The sequence below is a fragment of the Acanthaster planci genome, linkage group LG11, assembly GCF_054643075.1.
Source record: "Acanthaster planci isolate LZ-2023a linkage group LG11, COTS_SCS, whole genome shotgun sequence".
Taxonomy (NCBI): domain Eukaryota; kingdom Metazoa; phylum Echinodermata; class Asteroidea; order Valvatida; family Acanthasteridae; genus Acanthaster; species Acanthaster planci.
Genome location: NC_141787.1, coordinates 12,104,507 through 12,121,854, shown reverse-complemented (window position 1 = coordinate 12,121,854; position 17,348 = coordinate 12,104,507). Strand labels below are relative to the sequence as shown.

The following is a 17,348-nucleotide window of genomic DNA, read 5'->3' as shown; positions in this document are numbered from 1 at the left end:
ATTGTATTGTAATATATTACGGTTCGGTAATGCTATGTCTTTTTCCCCATGCTAAAGGGAGATTATTTCCTTCATTTTTCCAAGTGTTTCTTTCTGATAGTACACATAACCTCTGAACCATAAGAGATTTTTCTCAGTGGCCCAGATTTAATGCCCAGTATATGTTTTTTAATTTCCATGTTTTCATTTGTTGGTTGATTGTTTTGTTGGGGTGTATGTTCGTTTGTTTGTTTGCCTGGGATTGCTTGTTCAATTTACGTGCCTTTTTGTTCTTATCTAATTATCTTTAGCATTTGCTAAACATCTGGTTTCACTATCATTTCCTGATATTTCACGATCCGTTCTTTAAAGACTGCCGACTGCATTTTATTAGACAGTAAATTTTAATTTGTAGCCAAATCTATAAATTTAAGTTTGTTTATCGGGAACAAAAGAAAACTCCACATATCTTTCTAATTATATGATTTTTTGTTTGCCTCATAATATTTACACACTGCACAGAGATAAGTATGTATAACAAATGAACATGTATTCTACGTAACGTACTTAAGGCTAGTATAAATAACTTTACTAGCTGGCAAAATTACACACCACATTCCCATTGTTTGAAGTCATCTCTTTACAGATGACGAAGGCATTAGAACATTGAGAAGTGAATATTTTACTTTTAGGTCCAAACAGTTTGGATCTACATTTTTCTTCCCAGTGGCGTACTGAATTTCCTATGCTCCAACTTCCTGTTATTTTTTCCTACCTGTGCATTGACAAGTCTTCGTATCTAGGTTCTGTCCGGATGGGCAAGATATGTTGCAGACTGCAAAGTGCAAGAAATAGGAATTTTGACAAACGAACCTCCATAATCGTTGATATAATTTTTTTCCTACTCACTAAATGTTTTTTTCACCTATTTAAAGCTCTGTGTCATGCTACATTTTGAGTGGCATTCAGTCAAGAATTCTGCCCGACACCTTATAATTACCTGTGCAGTTATTTCCAATCCAACTGTTTACACATGAGCACTGGCAGGTAGTCGAGTTCCGAATTCCACCATTCATACAGTTCAGTTGGCAATCTGCCAATAATAAAATGGTTGACATGACATTAAAGATAAAGATAAGAGCTGAACACTCAACGTTTTTCAAACTTGCCTTAAAAAACAGCCCAATAAAATGTAAAACAATACAATTCCAATGTTATAAAACTAACCTGCACAGCTAAGCCCGCTCCAGTTTTCAGCGCACATGCACGAGCATGCTTCAAGATCCCGAGTACCACCATTGTTACAAGAAAGTGTGCAAGCTATTTGGAAAACACATTCATATAATTTTTTACAGGATGAAAATTGTTGGCCATCTTTAAACTGCACAAAATGTGGTTTACAAATGACCAACGGGGTGGACTACGTCTATATCCTCTAACCTTACGTACATAATATACATAAGTAAATTATGATATTTAACGCAAAGAAAACCAATCATACAAGCCAATTCATTCAGGGACATGCATTGTTAACATCTCACGGAATCTTTTATAATACATTGTGTAAACTTTATTGAGTCATTAGTTTTATTCAGTTTTATTCGAGGTTTTCATTTCTTGAATGGTATTTAGTTAATCGTCTCAAATATATTGCAAGGCATCGAACTCAACGTGTCATTGGTACAGGTACACATATCATTAAAACTCAAAGTTTTCATTCTTTTGATACCCAATACACTTGACACTTACCCTCCTCACAGTTTTGTCCCATGAATCCAGTAGGACAGCTGCAACTGAAGCCACGTACTGTGTTCAGATTATCGTTACAAGTTGCTCCGTTTGTGCAGTCGTTGTCCATTTGACAAGGTGCTGAGGATATTAGAATATATCTGGTGTGAGTTGACTTTTATAGCATGACCATATTGGGATGATGGGACTATGAGGATTATTCTCAAATGTTTTCTCAAACGTAGGCAGCCTTCAAACCTCCTACTGCTTACCCTACTTTAACAGTACAGTAAAATTTTGCTTTCTCTTAACGAGTGTTTTCTTGATTTTTTTTCAGAACAGGATGAGGAGCCGTTACCCAAGAAATAAAAAGAGGGCCCTCAAACACACAGATGGTACAAGGTAAATCCGTGATACTAGTTGGCCCGTACAGCACAAGTTGTTGAAACAAGGTACTCTCAGTCTTATAAAGTAGAAATACCTCAGAGAGGCGGATCATCCCAATTGCCAAACTTTTCAACGGCTGCATTATCTCCGACACATGACTTGTTAATTTCAGAAGTTTAAGATTATGAACCTTCTTTTGCTCTGCTACTTCATTCAAAACCCCAACCTTCATCCTGTTCCTGGCACATAACAACTTCTTGGGGAAACTCACCAACTGTTTCGCATTGAGGCCCACTGAACCCTCGACCACAAGTACAAGTGTAGCCGGTATTTGATGTTGAATTTATAGCGCATTGCCCATCGTTTTCACAGGGATTGACATCGCACGGTCCTGGAAAAGAATGCACATTGTAGTACAAAACTAAAGGAAGCGATTTCTCATTGAGTTGCTTCTGCGTATATGAGCTCCTGATTACCGGACATAATGGAGAATGGGTTGGAGTACGAGCAGGTGAATTTTCCCTCAAGATCTATGTAAATCACCTGGGGTTTCGCGGTTTGGCTGCCACTGTGTGCACAGTCCACTCATGGAATTATGATCTTCCATTATAAAAGTCTCCCCTCTGTGTTGTTGACAATGAGCATAGACCTATTACAGACATTTTGCTTTGAGTTTTCTAACAATAAAACTCACAACCGTGAAAAACACAACAGACCTGTAGATCTGTCCATGTATTCTACACTGTAAAAACAACGCTTAGAGTTTTAACACATTTCTAAGACATTTTGTACCCACTGTTCCGAGCAAAAACTAATTGCTTCCACTCGAAATGCAAACAGTTATCTCAGAAGTGGAGTGAAATGGAATCCGTTTGCGACAAGTTCTAAAGGGCGAGAAAATCAAAAAGAGACACACACTGCGGTTCTCAATCCAATCCGTGAGTTCGTCACAAATACGGACGCGCCACGATTTTCTGGCTCCCAGTTGACAATCGCTAAAGCGCGTTAACTTCCGGCTCCATGATCCGTGTAAACGGCGACCAATGCATGTAACTCTGTGTGCAATGCATGTGCAATGGGCGTGGTTTACTCTGAAGTGACGGCACACTTATGGACCGGATTGTTTCGCTCATTTTACATCAACACAGAAAAAAAAATTGTGCCACTTAGGTAACTGTTTGGAACATGACACAGTTGCAGAGCTGGTTCTCAATGGCATCGCAAAATATTGAGTGTAAGAGAAAACATGAAGTCATCTGTCCTATGACACCCGTACCTATTTCGCAGTTTTGTCCACTATAACCTGACGGACAGCTGCATGTGTATCCACCCATTGCCAAGTTGTCTTCTAAACACTTCCCGCCATTTATGCATGGTGCTGCATTACACTCTATAATGGGAAAAAAGCAGTAATCGAAAGTTCGTTTCAGGTGAGACTCTCATCCTCTCAGTAAATGTGGTATTTCGGAGGAACGGCATAAAATCAATGGCCTCTTAAACTCTAGAAAAGAATCCATAGAGCGTGACACGTTCGCACATCAAAATGCTTGCAACGTCAACAGCGCTTTTATCAGGGTACAATCAGATCATATAGAACAGCTTTGTTAGAGGCTTACTTGGATCACCGATGATAAATGTCCGTCTGATCAGCTTGTGGTTGGGCGCTAACTGACCCCCACTGCTTCCCGTCAGCTGGTCAAGCAATGCCATGATAATGACCAACTCCTCGTGTTCACTTTGGAAATTGATGAGAAACTCCAAGAGCACGCTGGAATCTGAATTCAGAGACAAATTTTTGACGGCGACGTCTCTGAAGGAACTGGACAACGAGGAAGCGTTGAAAGCTGCCTCAATCTGAACATAAAAATTGAATGGGAAATGAACAATTTTAAACTTTTTGCCATTAGAAATAGAAAGAACATTTAAGAGAAATAAGAATTGAAGTCCCGCTTCATAGCAGGCGAGCTGAAAACAAAGGTCACACTACGTCTCTGCATTCTATAGGCCTACGACTGTTTCATTATTTCGTAGCGAACGCTCCAGTGTGCGTTAGCAGTGTACGTGAGCGCTGTGCTCGCCCGCATTTAAATGTGAATTTAAAGAAGCTGGACAGTGAGAGCGACTTTGGATTTTGCCTTCTATTGGATCGTAGGGTAAAGTTGAACCGTCCCTTACTCCACAAGACTAAAGCAAGACTAAAGACTACAGGCAGCAAGACTAAAGGCAAGACTAAAGGCAGATGGCTGTGATCGTTTGCCGAGTAAAACATCTAACTTCCTTAACCCATTTTGTGCTTTAAAGAAATCAAGAAACTCTTTGGGACGAGAACCGTTTATGACATCGCTAGATTTGCTTGCCGCCCTCATCGACGCAATTTTTACACTGAGCATTCTCGCGGTAGAACTGAACTTTCTAAATGATGATTTTTTCAATGAACGCGAAAAGAAGCTGCCATGTTGGTATTGATTTCAGTAACAATGACCAATTCTCTGTTAAAAATAACCATATTACTCAAACCAATGGGATAGAGGAACACCCAACGATAAGGACGTTGTTTGAACAAGGTACATACAGATTTTTTTAATTCCTGGCGATATGTTGCAGATTCTGTTTCGAGACTGAAGTCAGGTCCTCCAACCATCCTCCCACTGACGACCTCAAACACCGCTGATGCCTGGTACGACTGAGCCACTGACAATATAAATTTGAACCAACCATTGCAATGTAATGACTGATGATGGCAAGGTACTTCATAAATCAAGGGATTTTCGATCAAAGATGTCTTCAAACACAATGCAAATCCTCTTTTGTTAACATTAACACCGCAGGTGTTAATTTAGAACCACTGGTAGACTACAGACACAAACGGTATTAACATTTACACCTAATTTGTATTTGCCGTGTATGTGTAATTTAATGAGCACGGTATTAACTCAACACGATATGAGATAATGTGCAAAATTTCGTAATTTTAACTTCTTCGACTCAGTTCTTCTCAGCAGGTTAGGATGTTTGAAAGGTTGCGTTTGAGTCACGCTGGCAAGAGCAACAGTATAATTTTTCCTCCCAATGTGACAGAAAACTTATCTATCTTACCTTGGCAAGTTGAACCTTGCTGATAGAAGCCCATCATACAATTGCACTCATGCGTTCCCGGCAAATTGGAGCAAACCGTATGGTTTACTGTGCATGCTGACCCTACCAAACATTCATTGATATCTAGGGAAAAGGCCAGTTATATTAACACACGAAGACCAATTAAAGATTAATTTATAAAGTAAGAGCTGTATTCATGTGTCAAATACAATTTGTGCCTTCCCACCACACAGACGACATTTCAAATCAAAGGGAAGTGTTCGTTACTTTGCATTAGTGAGTTGAAGTAATGTGATACAAGCAATATGGAAGATGAAACAGCAGGAAGCAATCAATCTAATCATGCATCAAAGAGACACAAGTACATTTTGACAAAAATCAGAGTTTCACCTGGTAATATACAGAAGTAAATGATATCATTTCCAGCTACACAAGACTGTACACTTCACTGCTTGCATCACCATACTTGTGCTGTGTGTGTTGTCAAATGAGAACACCAGCTTCTCAAGAAAGTATCAATTCTCAGTCCCCTTCCAGACCAGACTTTATGTACTTGAATCTACTCTGGTGACCTGCTCAAACCTAGGAGCTAACAAAGTTTATTCCAAGCTCTTGAAAAGCACAGCTAATGAATTAGTCTACAACTGAAAGGATGTAATCAGTTGAAATCACACTGCTGCCTACCAAACAATGTTCTAGAAGACGAGCCGCTGGTTGGAAGATATTAGATATGCTTAGCGTAGACGAAAGTTTGTAAAATTTGCATTACCTTCGCATTGGCTGGCACCATTTTTCTCATAACCTTCCACACAATTGCACTGGTAGCTACCGATGGTGTTGTTACAGATAGATGTGGTTTTATCGCATGTATCAATCTCCAGCGCACACTCGTCAACATCTGTGGAGTCAATATCATACAGGTATAATATGAACACTCTACCTCCTTGTGGTGTAGACCTGCTACACGACAGTCTTTTAAATCCAGCCTTGACTGAATAAAATCAATGACTTGCTTTATAACTGATGATGAAATCAAACAAACCAAAATATTTACCGTTGCACTGTGTACCAGTTGGAGCACCTTCAGCTGTGACGTATCCTCCGATGCAACGACATGTAAAGCTGCCGACAGTGTTCGAACAGTTTGAAGTCTGAGTTGCACAGTCATTATCACCGGTTATGCATTCGTTTACGTCTGTGAAAAATGATGCAAATTTTAATTTTAAAAAGGAATGTAAATGAAATACATTATTACAAGGATCAACAATATCATGTAAAAGTATAACCACATGTATTGAAATTCATCACTACGGCAGGATTAAGGTTGTTGGAGACACTGATCCCACACTTTTTAATTATGTTATCCGTGCATGGGTAAATTGATTTGAGAACGTCAAAGATTGTATATTGTCTACTACTACCTTTCATTTATGAGGATAAAAACGAGGTTAATATTCATAAAAGGCCTCTAGCTAGAACAAATGGGACGCCCTGGAACTAAACTCGCTATAATAGTGTGTTAATTCGGAACTCTGCTACACCAAAAATACCAAGGCAAAGGGGTACAAAATATAATAAGTGGGGCATGTATTTGTAGCCACTTTTCATTTAAAATTCAGAGAATAGGAGCTCCTTCATTCTTTTTTGTATTTTACTAATTGACAAAAGCGTTGACAAAAGCGTCCAACACACTAATTCTCTAAAGAAAACCTCATTTCATTGCTGCGGGAAACAGTGATTTTTGCATCCAAATCCAGTGATTGACATGTAAAACATCCCAGTCGAATCTGGTAATTTGCCTCATACCTTCGCAGTGTGTGCCATTTCCTTGGTACCCGTTGTTGCATTCACACTGGTAGCTCCCCTCAGTGTTTCTACAAGTTGCAAAGGTGTGGCACATATCAGGATTCTCCTCGCACTCGTCGATGTCCCTACACGAGGTAAAGCCGTCACCACGGAAACCAGCATCACATTCACAGAGAAAGCTGCCGTTGTTGTTTGTGCAGGTACTGTTGGTCGCACATGCAGAGTCCTCATTCTGGCATTCATTGATATCTGAGAAAGAGCCATATATCAACACGCACAGCACAAAAAAGGTTGTTTTAATTAATATTTCATTTTATTTTGTCATATTGATCAGTTTTGAATAAACCATTAGCGTTCTTCTAAAAAAAGGCAGTTGAGAAAATCGAAAGAGAAATTTCTTCTATTTTGAAAAGCTAAACAACTACTTTGGAACAACTTTAGGTAGTAAGGAAACCGTCATTTTCATTTTTTTAAAAAGTTGATAACATATAAAACCAGTAATGTCCATATATACGTACCTTGACAACTCATTCCGTCTCCTTCATATCCAATGGTGCAGTTGCACTGGAACGAGCCTTCAAGGTTTGTGCATTCCGCCATGGGGTTGCAGCTAGCAGATTGCCTGTCGCTGTCAGGCAGAGAGCATTCATCAATATCTAAAGGAAAATTTCAAATGCATTCTCGATGTGAGATAAATGCCCAAAGAAAAAGGGCCTGAAAGCCGAAGTTACGTGAACAATTCCATCAATATTATATATAGCTGTTATATGTAGCTAGGGAAAATAAGTATTCTACTTTGGTTACATGTACATGTATGAATACATGTGTTTGGGGCGGTGGCAACGAAAATATGCAAGGTGTAATATATTTTCAAGCCATAATATGAGGAATCAGTATTTGCACTTAAGGCTTAAGTACAGAAATATATTACAGACCAACTAGCTTTGCCAATACTCTTAATAGTTTTGCTCAATGACGGTCCTTCCTCAATGAAAGCAATTTACGAAAGCTGTAATACTGTAATTCGGGTATTTTAAACGGAAAAATGTCATGTACCCACATATACGACATCCAATTATTTCCAATACCCTACGATAAAAATTATCAATCCGATAAGGGCAATATTGTCACTTTCAGACAACCATGACAAGGGATTTGGTCCTTAACTTATGTATTCTAATTGAAAATCTTTGGTAATGCATACATGTACATGATAAAAATAGCCAGATATTTGACACCAACCAAAATAGTGAAATTATCACAAGAATTTCCACTGAAATAAATTTTACATCAAAGTAACTCACAACTAGCGTTATAAATTTCAGAATATAAAGTGATTACCAAAACACTGCCGTCCAGTGCCAGTGAATCCGTCTTTGCACAGACAGGTGTAAGAGCCATTGTTGTTGAGACAGTCTGCCTCGGTGCTGCAGTTGTTCAAACTATCGGCTGAGCACTCATCAATGTCTGTTGGAATTAATGAAAAAGCAACTGTCATGAGACTTGGGCAGGAGAGCCAAAATTAAGCATATCCCCAGACTTTAATTATATTTTTAGGTCTCTCATCTCGAATCTTGCCACTGATAATTTTCTTTGATCAGCCTAGCGATGAACTCGTCGACTGCCCTTGTGACATATTTGAATATCATGCTCTCTCAACAGGCATATGTCAATCATAATTCTACTTTCACTACTTTTATCGAGTTGTAGGTTTGCAGGTTCACCATAGAATCTGTCTCTTTAGAAGAGGTGTGGTTTTGAGAAGAACCGGTGAGTATTAACTCAACGTTTCGGCCAGGATACTCTGGCCGTCCTCACGAGAGTCCCCCGTGAAAAGATGGTTTCCATGGTATACTCCAAAACCTACAGCTCAAGTAACTTCCACTCTGCAAAGCTTCTAATTTTACTTATTCATTTTCTTTTAGGCCATAATGTGATGGTTTCAGAATTGTCACTGGGAACGTGGGTATATTCACCTTGAATCACAAATTAGTGATATGTAATTTATAAATCAACTATGCCCAGACAGGAAGATGCAAAGAGGGCAGAGACCAGTTGATATCTGTTCTCCCCACTGCTACAGTCAAAGACCATATCTGGATGAGACTGAGGGATCGCCATCATTGGGTTGCAGTATATTCATGCGCATTCCAACAATTCATATTCCGTGCGCATATTTTTGAGAGCCAAAGCAACCTTCATCAGTCAAAGAATCATTCACCCCACATCCACCACCTGTGCGCGAGTATTACACCACCAGAGCAGGGCTCCCATCTGGTTGCTGTGTTCTTTGCTCTGATTACTGACACGAATAAATTCACATAGTAATTCATTGTTTAGATTCATGAATACCTGTGCAAGATCCATTAAAGGTTGCACTTTTGTACCCAGATTTACAGTCACATCTGAAGTATGGTTCTTCGTTGACACACACTTGGCTCATGAGGTCACAATTGTGGGTTCCAGTGTCACATTCATTGGCATCTGGCAATCAAATGCACTTACATAATTAATGAATAAATATTTCGGCAAATACATGCAGCTCACTTTGGACATGAAGAACACTTTTATAAATACTTGATGAAAGAGAACATCCCAGGAACCCCAGTTTTTTGAATTCTGTGTGTTGTTTGCTTTTCCACTTCTTTCATAACTACAGTCCTGGTTATAACAAAGTATTTGTCTGGTCCCTTTATTTTTTGTTGTGATGAGAGTTAACTGTATTTTGAGATGCTGACTATAAGGAGTTGAACAGTGTCCTCTTTGCATGCATCTTTCGATGCTATTAGGAGGAGAGAAGTGAATAGAACTTGGGATATTTAGGTTTACCTGAACAGCTCCGTTGGTCATTATTGAGAGTGTAACCGGCATTGCAGATGCACTGATAATCGCCCAGTGTGTTGTTACACACTGAGTTGTCTCCACATCTGTTAAGGTTACTTGGGCTGGTACACTCATCAATATCTAAGACGCGGCAAGAAACGCAAAGGTTAAAAAGCATTTTCGTCGATCGGAAAATGTCCTTAGTGATGGACCAGCACAGGAGATGAAACATTTTCAACAAGAATACAATACTATTTTGAAGGATCACTATAAAGAGTGGAAAGTATTTTTATAAAATGTGGAAACAGGATTACTGGGTAAATGTGAAAATTGAAATGAAAGCCAGAAGGGTGTGACGAATCAGTGAACATCGAACAGATGTGCAGTGTCCACGTTGTTCATTACCAAATATTTGTGTAACCATGTAAATGGCTACGTCTGTTCGCAGAGACTTATAACCTATTCATGATCATTTCAATTTTCGGTCTTTTTCGAGGGGGCACACGAAAAGTGCTGCTCCACCGGTCTGTGCTAATCCCAATGATACCCTGCTATTTGGAAAATCTACAGGGTAATTCCAAAAAGGATGGCATGTGGCGTTGCTGGAAGAAAATCATGATCAATTACCTTCACACACATAGGAATCATTTACAGTGGCATATCCAGCATCACATCTACACGTGTCAATGGTATTGTTCATGAAGCAGACACCACGGGTACAATTGTTACCCATACAAGCACGGTTGGCTGCAGGAATATAACAAACATGCATATGCTGAAGTCATCGAGAGAAAACTGACACTTTTTTTCAATTTCTTATACATCCACAAATCTACGTTGTTCAAATGTTTATAAACACACATTTTTTCAGTCTATAGTCAAGGCCGGGAACGAGAAAGTTTCTGCTGAGAGGAAAAGTTACCTTATAATACAGTACATATGTACATTCTCTTAGCAAAAATTAATTCAACTGCGGCATCTGCGCGTATCCCCCATCCCCTATCTAAATTTCATGCAGGGGAAACATTAAACATAACTATCAAAATGGACTCTTACTATGTCAACAAATACGTTTGCTTTGCAACTGGCTAACGTATGACGGTGCCCAAAAACTAAGTGCATTGATGGATGCACAGTGCAATTTTCCTAATTGGTAAATAGCCGTTTGTTTCTTTTAACATTAGCATTATATTCTACACACAAGTCAAAGTTATATTCGCCAACTGTTTTGAACAGGAGACATTTTTTATGCTTAGTTAGCCTGTAGTTACTCTGTAAGGAATGCTGAAAAAAGACGCGGCCAGTTGCGAAGGAACGGTGCGTAGGGTCATTTCACCCAAACAAGGGGCGGCGATTTCCGCACACTTAAAAAAAACGCCTGAAGCGTGGCTACACTAACTTTTCAAGATGAACTGGTACTCCGACATGATGTATTTTCCGAATATTTACTTTTTTTGCTGGCACGTGACTTTTGATATTAAGTGATTGGAGCAAGTGGGGTTCTAAAGGCCAAATACATCCTTACACCTCAAATGTTTCATAAAACATTCAGGTACCTTACGACTCAAGTGACGTCAATTAATATTGAATATAATATCTCACATTTTGTATCATTAAAAGTCATGTAAACACCCCAGAAACGGGCCTAGCAAAGCTGCTGCATCTTTTCCGTGGCCTCTTTCTTTTAACAGAATCATAACATAACCCTTGCTTTACAATTGCATCATTCAAGAATTTGGGTTGCTTAATTTCTATTGCTCGAATTGCCAAAATTCAATCGCCATCTTACCCTTACAGACTTCGTCTACCATCCCAAAACCAACGTCACACGTACAAATAAATGATCCAATGTTGTTTGAACAAACTTGCTGGCAGTTGTCAATTCCCAGAGTACACTCATCGATGTCTGTACAAAATTAAGCAAAATACTTATACTCATGAGAGAACAATATACCATTACTTAAAAGTGGGTGGTGAGGACAGTTAGGATTGAAGATGTGGTTGAAACAACAATTACTGTTCACAGCATTACTACCTATAAATCTATTATCATGACGGAGGTGTGCCCTCAGCAAGTTTATTTCAATTTCTAGATACTATTTATCTTAGTTTCCCCTTTTTATAGCAAAACCCTCTTTTAGATTTTTTAAAATTGTAATCCTGGCCAGAATGGCCAGCTCAGCTGCATTTCCTCTACGATTGTCCAAAATTCCATTTTATGAAAACGGCTCGTGAAGCCAAACACCTTTTAAACAGGTCGATGGAGCAGTGGGCAGAATTTCAGTTTTGCCGTGTCAAATATACGCCCCCGTATTTCAGCGTTCAACACCTACTTCCTGTAATAGCACTTACTAAATTTTTTTATCCTTCATTGTTTGACTCCTGCTGGGTCTTCTTTCACCTGTATTCTTTGTGTCATATTGGATCCTCCAAACCGTCTGTTAAACTGCGCCCCTTTCTTTTCCAATGTTTCTTGGTTATTTTATTTTCGTCAAGTCGTAGAGACGCTGCTCAATCTAGCAGCCTTCAACTCTTTGCTCAAACCCTTTAGTTAATTTAATACGTGTCTTGCTGTATCTGGAGGTCTTTTTGGAAAAAAGTAACAAAAATTTCACATCGACTCTCATCTACTTCAATGTGTCTTAAAACTAGATATGACAACTGAATACAAATAACAAAAACACTGATTCATCAGGAGTAACTTCCAATATTTGTCAAAAAGATGAAGCACAATTCACTGAGTAGCCTACAGGATCTCCACACAATGTTAACTGTTCCGTAAAGGCTTGGTGGGACACTGCACTGTACGTGTCTACAAACATGAACAATTATATAACAGTACACAATCCAGGTAATGACCTCAACAAAACTGGATCGGAAAAGCCTTCCATTTTTTTTTAACTCAACCTGCAGGAGAAAAGATTAACAAGACACAATGTAATTCGGACCCACGGTTAATTATATATTAGTTAATTGACATCTTACCGGAACACATGACACCGTTCCCAGTGTATCCCATTCTACAGTCACACTCAAAGCTACCTTCCGTATTGGTGCAGTTGGCATTCCCAGAACAATCATTGCTCCCAACACACTCATTGATATCTTTAAAAAAGAAAGAGGTAGCTGAGCATATATCTTTGTGTAAACCAAAGGCAAATTTGACATCTGCTATTGCCAGCTGCCGCAAGGTGTACTTGAACACATTTTACACATTTTACGCATTGAGACTAGAAACATCACCGATCATACGCATTAGTTCTCCCTGCAGGTCACTGGTAAGATAACATACTTGCTGCAGCGGATAACGTTTTCTCTATTTGTGAAACAAAGTTTGTGAACTGAAAGCGTACCTAAAATTATAATGACATCTTTGCATTTTCAGTTTTATACCAGCAATTACAGTGATCCCTATTTTTTCCTCTTTGGATGTGTACTATCACCAATCTCAGAAATAAAACCACACTTAAGTCGTCAGTTTCTGTTCTGATGGCCATACGCTGCCAAGTTCCAACTCCATTCACAGGAATTTAAACAGTATTTGACAAGGGAATAGATGTGGGGTAAACTTTATGGTAATTCAACTCTAACAATCCGAGTGTCCCTTCCATGAGTAATGTAACGCATTACAGGTCCAACAACTGTCATATAGTTTAGGGTTAACCCTTACCCCTTGGGTATACGTAAAATCATTTTGAATTCGGAATTCCGGACTGCTAGGGCTATGTTAACTTTTGTCCAAGGCCGTTTTCCAATACTCGACTTGGGCTCCGTTTTAGGCTTCAACTGTTTTTTTTACTTGCTGACTTTGAGGTTATAAGCGCAATTGTAAGTCTGAGAGTGCCACAAAACATCAAGTAAGATGCAAAAGGGCAAAACATTACAGTATTTCAATTTAAGTTAAACGCTTCAGGCTCACAATCGAGGATTGGTTTCCTACACAAAGCCTGAGACGGAGACGAAGTTGAGTATTGGAAAACGGCCAAAATGTCACGGGTACTAGGTAGAGCTAAGAAATTGTAAAACCAAATTGTGTATTTACCGATGCAGTTCCTACCGTCCCCAGTGTATCCAGACCTACAACTGCAGGTATAGTTGCCATCTGTGTTGGTGCACTCTCCGAGTTCAGAATGACATGTTGATTCACCTGTAGTGCACTCATTTATATCTGAGAAACGGTAATAGTGATGATAGAGTGTCAGCGGTAGTGAAAAAATATGCAAAATGCTATGCCACTATTTTACGGCGTGCAGTAACTCAGGGACCAACTGTCAACCGCACACCCTCCATTCGTACCTCATGTGAGCTTTGCTTACCCACACACATCATTCCATTGCCAGCATATCCTGCATTGCACCGACATGAAAAGCTGCCCGGTGTGTCTGTACACTCAGCATTGGTATCACAGACTGGTAATGGTCTCGAACATTCATCAACATTGGTGCAGTTGACGCCGTTGCCAGTCCAGCCATCGTTACATGCACAGCTGAATGATCCCACGTTGTTTGAACACATTGCCTGGACGTGGCAGTAATGAAGGCTCCTCGTACACTCGTTCACATCTAAGGCGACACAAAAAGCAAGGCAAAATTTCATTTTGCCATTTATTATTATTTTATATGGCTCATCGTCATCGATCAATTTAAACCATTGCACCAAGCACAACTGTCACTCAGCGAGAAAATTGTGAAAAAAAGATAAGTTTACTCAATTGCTTTTAACATTTTAGAGCGTAAATGTGAACAACAGCAGAGTATGATATGATGCAACAGCAGAAATTTGCCTTTTTGCTCTTCAAATTGCATCTTGTCATCAATTTTGACGGTGCTTCTAAAAAATATACCACACTGTCAGGTGATGTTTGACCCTTGTGATTGGCTCTCGGTCGATGTTCTTCTACAAGGAGTGTTCAAAAATGGTATATCTGCTAAAATGACCGATGGAATTCATGGATTGTCAAAACATATTATGGTCTGCTCAAACCATTTACAAGTCCCACTGTGAACGCATTGAATTATGAAAATATCAGCATCTATTCTATTTTGCCTCGGGAAAGTTATGAACCCTTTCTGTGTCTGGGACGCGCAGAGTTTTAATGAAAATATTTTCTTGAACTTGGTCAATCACCTTTGTATATAATCTAAAATATATAATATAATATAAACATAATTTAAGTCTGTGCCTGCTGCGTGTACCTCGTGGAAACAATAAAGGATTGGTACCAGTGATTACTGCAGGAAGCGGACAGGATACCATCACTGGAGTTTAAAACTTACCTCTTCCGGGAATAAATGACTGCTTGTTTAGTGTACTGTAAATCCACTGATTTAAGTAGCCTACTAAACAGAATTAGGCAACTTAATGGCCTTACCTAAACATGTTATGCCATTGCCTTCATAACCATCATTACACGTACAGCGATATGAGCCAACAGTGTTGTTACATTGAGCACTCTCATTGCAGTTGTTGCTTCCACCTTCGCTGCATTCATCGATGTCTGAAAGAGAAAATCTAGTTTGCAACCTTCAACTGTACTTTCTGTGTTGTCACCGGTGCTATTATTTTTGTGACTCTTCGCTAACATGGAGTTAAGACTTTCCTGTTGCTTGTGTGTTGATTTTTAGAGTATAGCAATTTAAATTGAAGCTAACCGGTTAGCAGAAGATGCTTATCACACTGCTTTACATTACCTCGGAATTATCACTGATGAGTGTTTTGCTCCATCTAAGAAAATACTGGAAATGCATATAATGGACACCATCATTTCGACATCATCACTGCTCTATTCACCCCTTTACCTGAACACATCGTTCCATCCCTAAGGTCATCGTTGAAGCCTGGGTTACACATGCACTCGTAGCCGCCCTGGGTGTTGTTGCACAAAGCGTTGTTGTCACAGTTGTCAGTCTGGAGGTCACATTCATCGATATCTAGGTAGACACGTCAAACATTTTAGAAGTACTTGTTGAGGAGTGCCTGGGATCTTTCACATAAACACATGTCCGGTTGGAATAGAAGAATGGTATTAGTATCATTATCAATAATCACTCCCTGCCTTTCCAAAATCAACCTGTACAAGTTTGATGCCGTTGACGGCTGTGGAACAGTACCATAATAGTTGTTGCACCAATGGGTTGAGACTTGCTAAGAGCGCCTCTGGAGACAGATCTTCAAGTAGCATGCAAGATCATTTGCAAAAACCCATGAGACTGCCTAAATATTTCAACTGCAAGGGAGACCACCTGAAGGATTCAAGGCTGCATTTGGTCCTAAGTTCATCTCTATATTTGAATAAAACTACAACGCAGCACGTACCAATACATCTCCTGCCATCCAGATATAAAGTGAAACCAGAGTTGCAGCTGCAGTTGTAGCTCATGAGGGTATTTGTACATATTTGATCACAACCCATCCCACCACTGCTGGCTGGTTGATTTCTATATAGCTCACACTCGTCAATATCTGCAAAAGAAATAAACATAAGCTGTAACCTATATCTCCGCCAAAGAAACATCTTCCTTTGTCAGGGATAAATCAGTTCACTTGCACATGAAGTGGCCCAAATGCCATGCTTCGTCGCTTTTGACGCATCAAAACCTCAGGTGGCTTGTGTGATCATTGGATTGGAAAATTAACCGATGTGAAACAATTCCCTTACTTACCCTGGCAAAACTTCCCGTCACCCTCTAGCCCGTCGGGGCAGGGTCCACAAGTGCTGTTAAGTGAAGGCGGTTCCTCGTCAAAGCAAGCTACCCCCCTGAAACAAGGGTTGTCCGCACATGCGTCATAATTCTCCTCACAGAATTCACCAGACCAGCCAGGTTCACATTCACACAGTACGACCTGACAGCACACACAACCAAAATGAGAATGTCAACATTAGATAATCGTCTTCTGTCTTTAAAAGGAATCACTGTGATGATTTGGCCGCGGACATTTCATGCCATGTGCATTTCTTGCATTTTTTTACACCGTTCGAATTGTTTCAGTGCAGAGTGCCTATTAGATTTGCAACACGAATTTGTTAAAAGCCTACACTTTGATTTCATTCCTTCAAACATAATGAAAAGGGTGGTTTGCGTCAAATGCGTCAGCCACACTGTAAGGTATTCACCTTTACTAAAGATTAAATAAGGTAGTTTAGTATTTAAATCCAACACAACATATATGTGTCACCACTGCCAGTCTTTATCAAGGAAGAGCAAGCATTCTTCCACACTTACCCCAAAACGGTCTGCAACAAGTTCTGTGCCCATCACAAATTGACCCCAAAGACACGTGGCGCTATTCATGCAATCGCATAGCTGTACGATCGGTTCCAGAGTAGCATTAGCAAGGCCGTCAGTTGCAAGGAAACCAACCATGACCTTTGACTTGTCCACTGGTGTCCAAGTGAACAGACCACCTACGAAGGTAAGCGTTGGGACATATCAAAGCACACAATTATATAAAACAGTATTCTTTGAAATTGGATCCCTGTTATAAATGAAAACAGATCAAGACGACAGGCAATTTCTTTCAAATTCTAA

The 17,348-nt window shown here is 39.6% G+C and overlaps 1 protein-coding gene across 1 annotated transcript in view; it reads right to left on the bottom strand.

Annotated features, from left to right (window-relative positions):
• LOC110990645 (uncharacterized) overlaps positions 1-17,348 on the bottom strand; it is a 79,939-nt gene that overhangs the window by 9,453 nt on the left and 53,138 nt on the right. Inside the window, exons 37-62 of the mRNA XM_087143527.1 lie at positions 17,043-17,224; positions 16,482-16,662; positions 16,135-16,281; positions 15,618-15,749; positions 15,191-15,316; positions 14,136-14,381; positions 13,862-13,987; positions 12,805-12,924; positions 11,609-11,725; positions 10,447-10,566; positions 9,826-9,960; positions 9,349-9,480; positions 8,338-8,463; positions 7,515-7,652; positions 6,997-7,245; positions 6,245-6,385; positions 5,960-6,088; positions 5,191-5,313; positions 4,667-4,785; positions 3,711-3,948; positions 3,371-3,484; positions 2,366-2,485; positions 1,729-1,848; positions 1,207-1,299; positions 980-1,072; positions 755-814 (exon numbers count right to left, since the gene is read on the bottom strand). Coding sequence (XP_086999653.1) covers positions 755-814; positions 980-1,072; positions 1,207-1,299; positions 1,729-1,848; positions 2,366-2,485; positions 3,371-3,484; positions 3,711-3,948; positions 4,667-4,785; positions 5,191-5,313; positions 5,960-6,088; positions 6,245-6,385; positions 6,997-7,245; positions 7,515-7,652; positions 8,338-8,463; positions 9,349-9,480; positions 9,826-9,960; positions 10,447-10,566; positions 11,609-11,725; positions 12,805-12,924; positions 13,862-13,987; positions 14,136-14,381; positions 15,191-15,316; positions 15,618-15,749; positions 16,135-16,281; positions 16,482-16,662; positions 17,043-17,224 — 3,627 coding nt within the window. The remainder of the gene's footprint in view (positions 1-754; positions 815-979; positions 1,073-1,206; positions 1,300-1,728; positions 1,849-2,365; positions 2,486-3,370; positions 3,485-3,710; positions 3,949-4,666; positions 4,786-5,190; positions 5,314-5,959; positions 6,089-6,244; positions 6,386-6,996; positions 7,246-7,514; positions 7,653-8,337; positions 8,464-9,348; positions 9,481-9,825; positions 9,961-10,446; positions 10,567-11,608; positions 11,726-12,804; positions 12,925-13,861; positions 13,988-14,135; positions 14,382-15,190; positions 15,317-15,617; positions 15,750-16,134; positions 16,282-16,481; positions 16,663-17,042; positions 17,225-17,348) is intronic.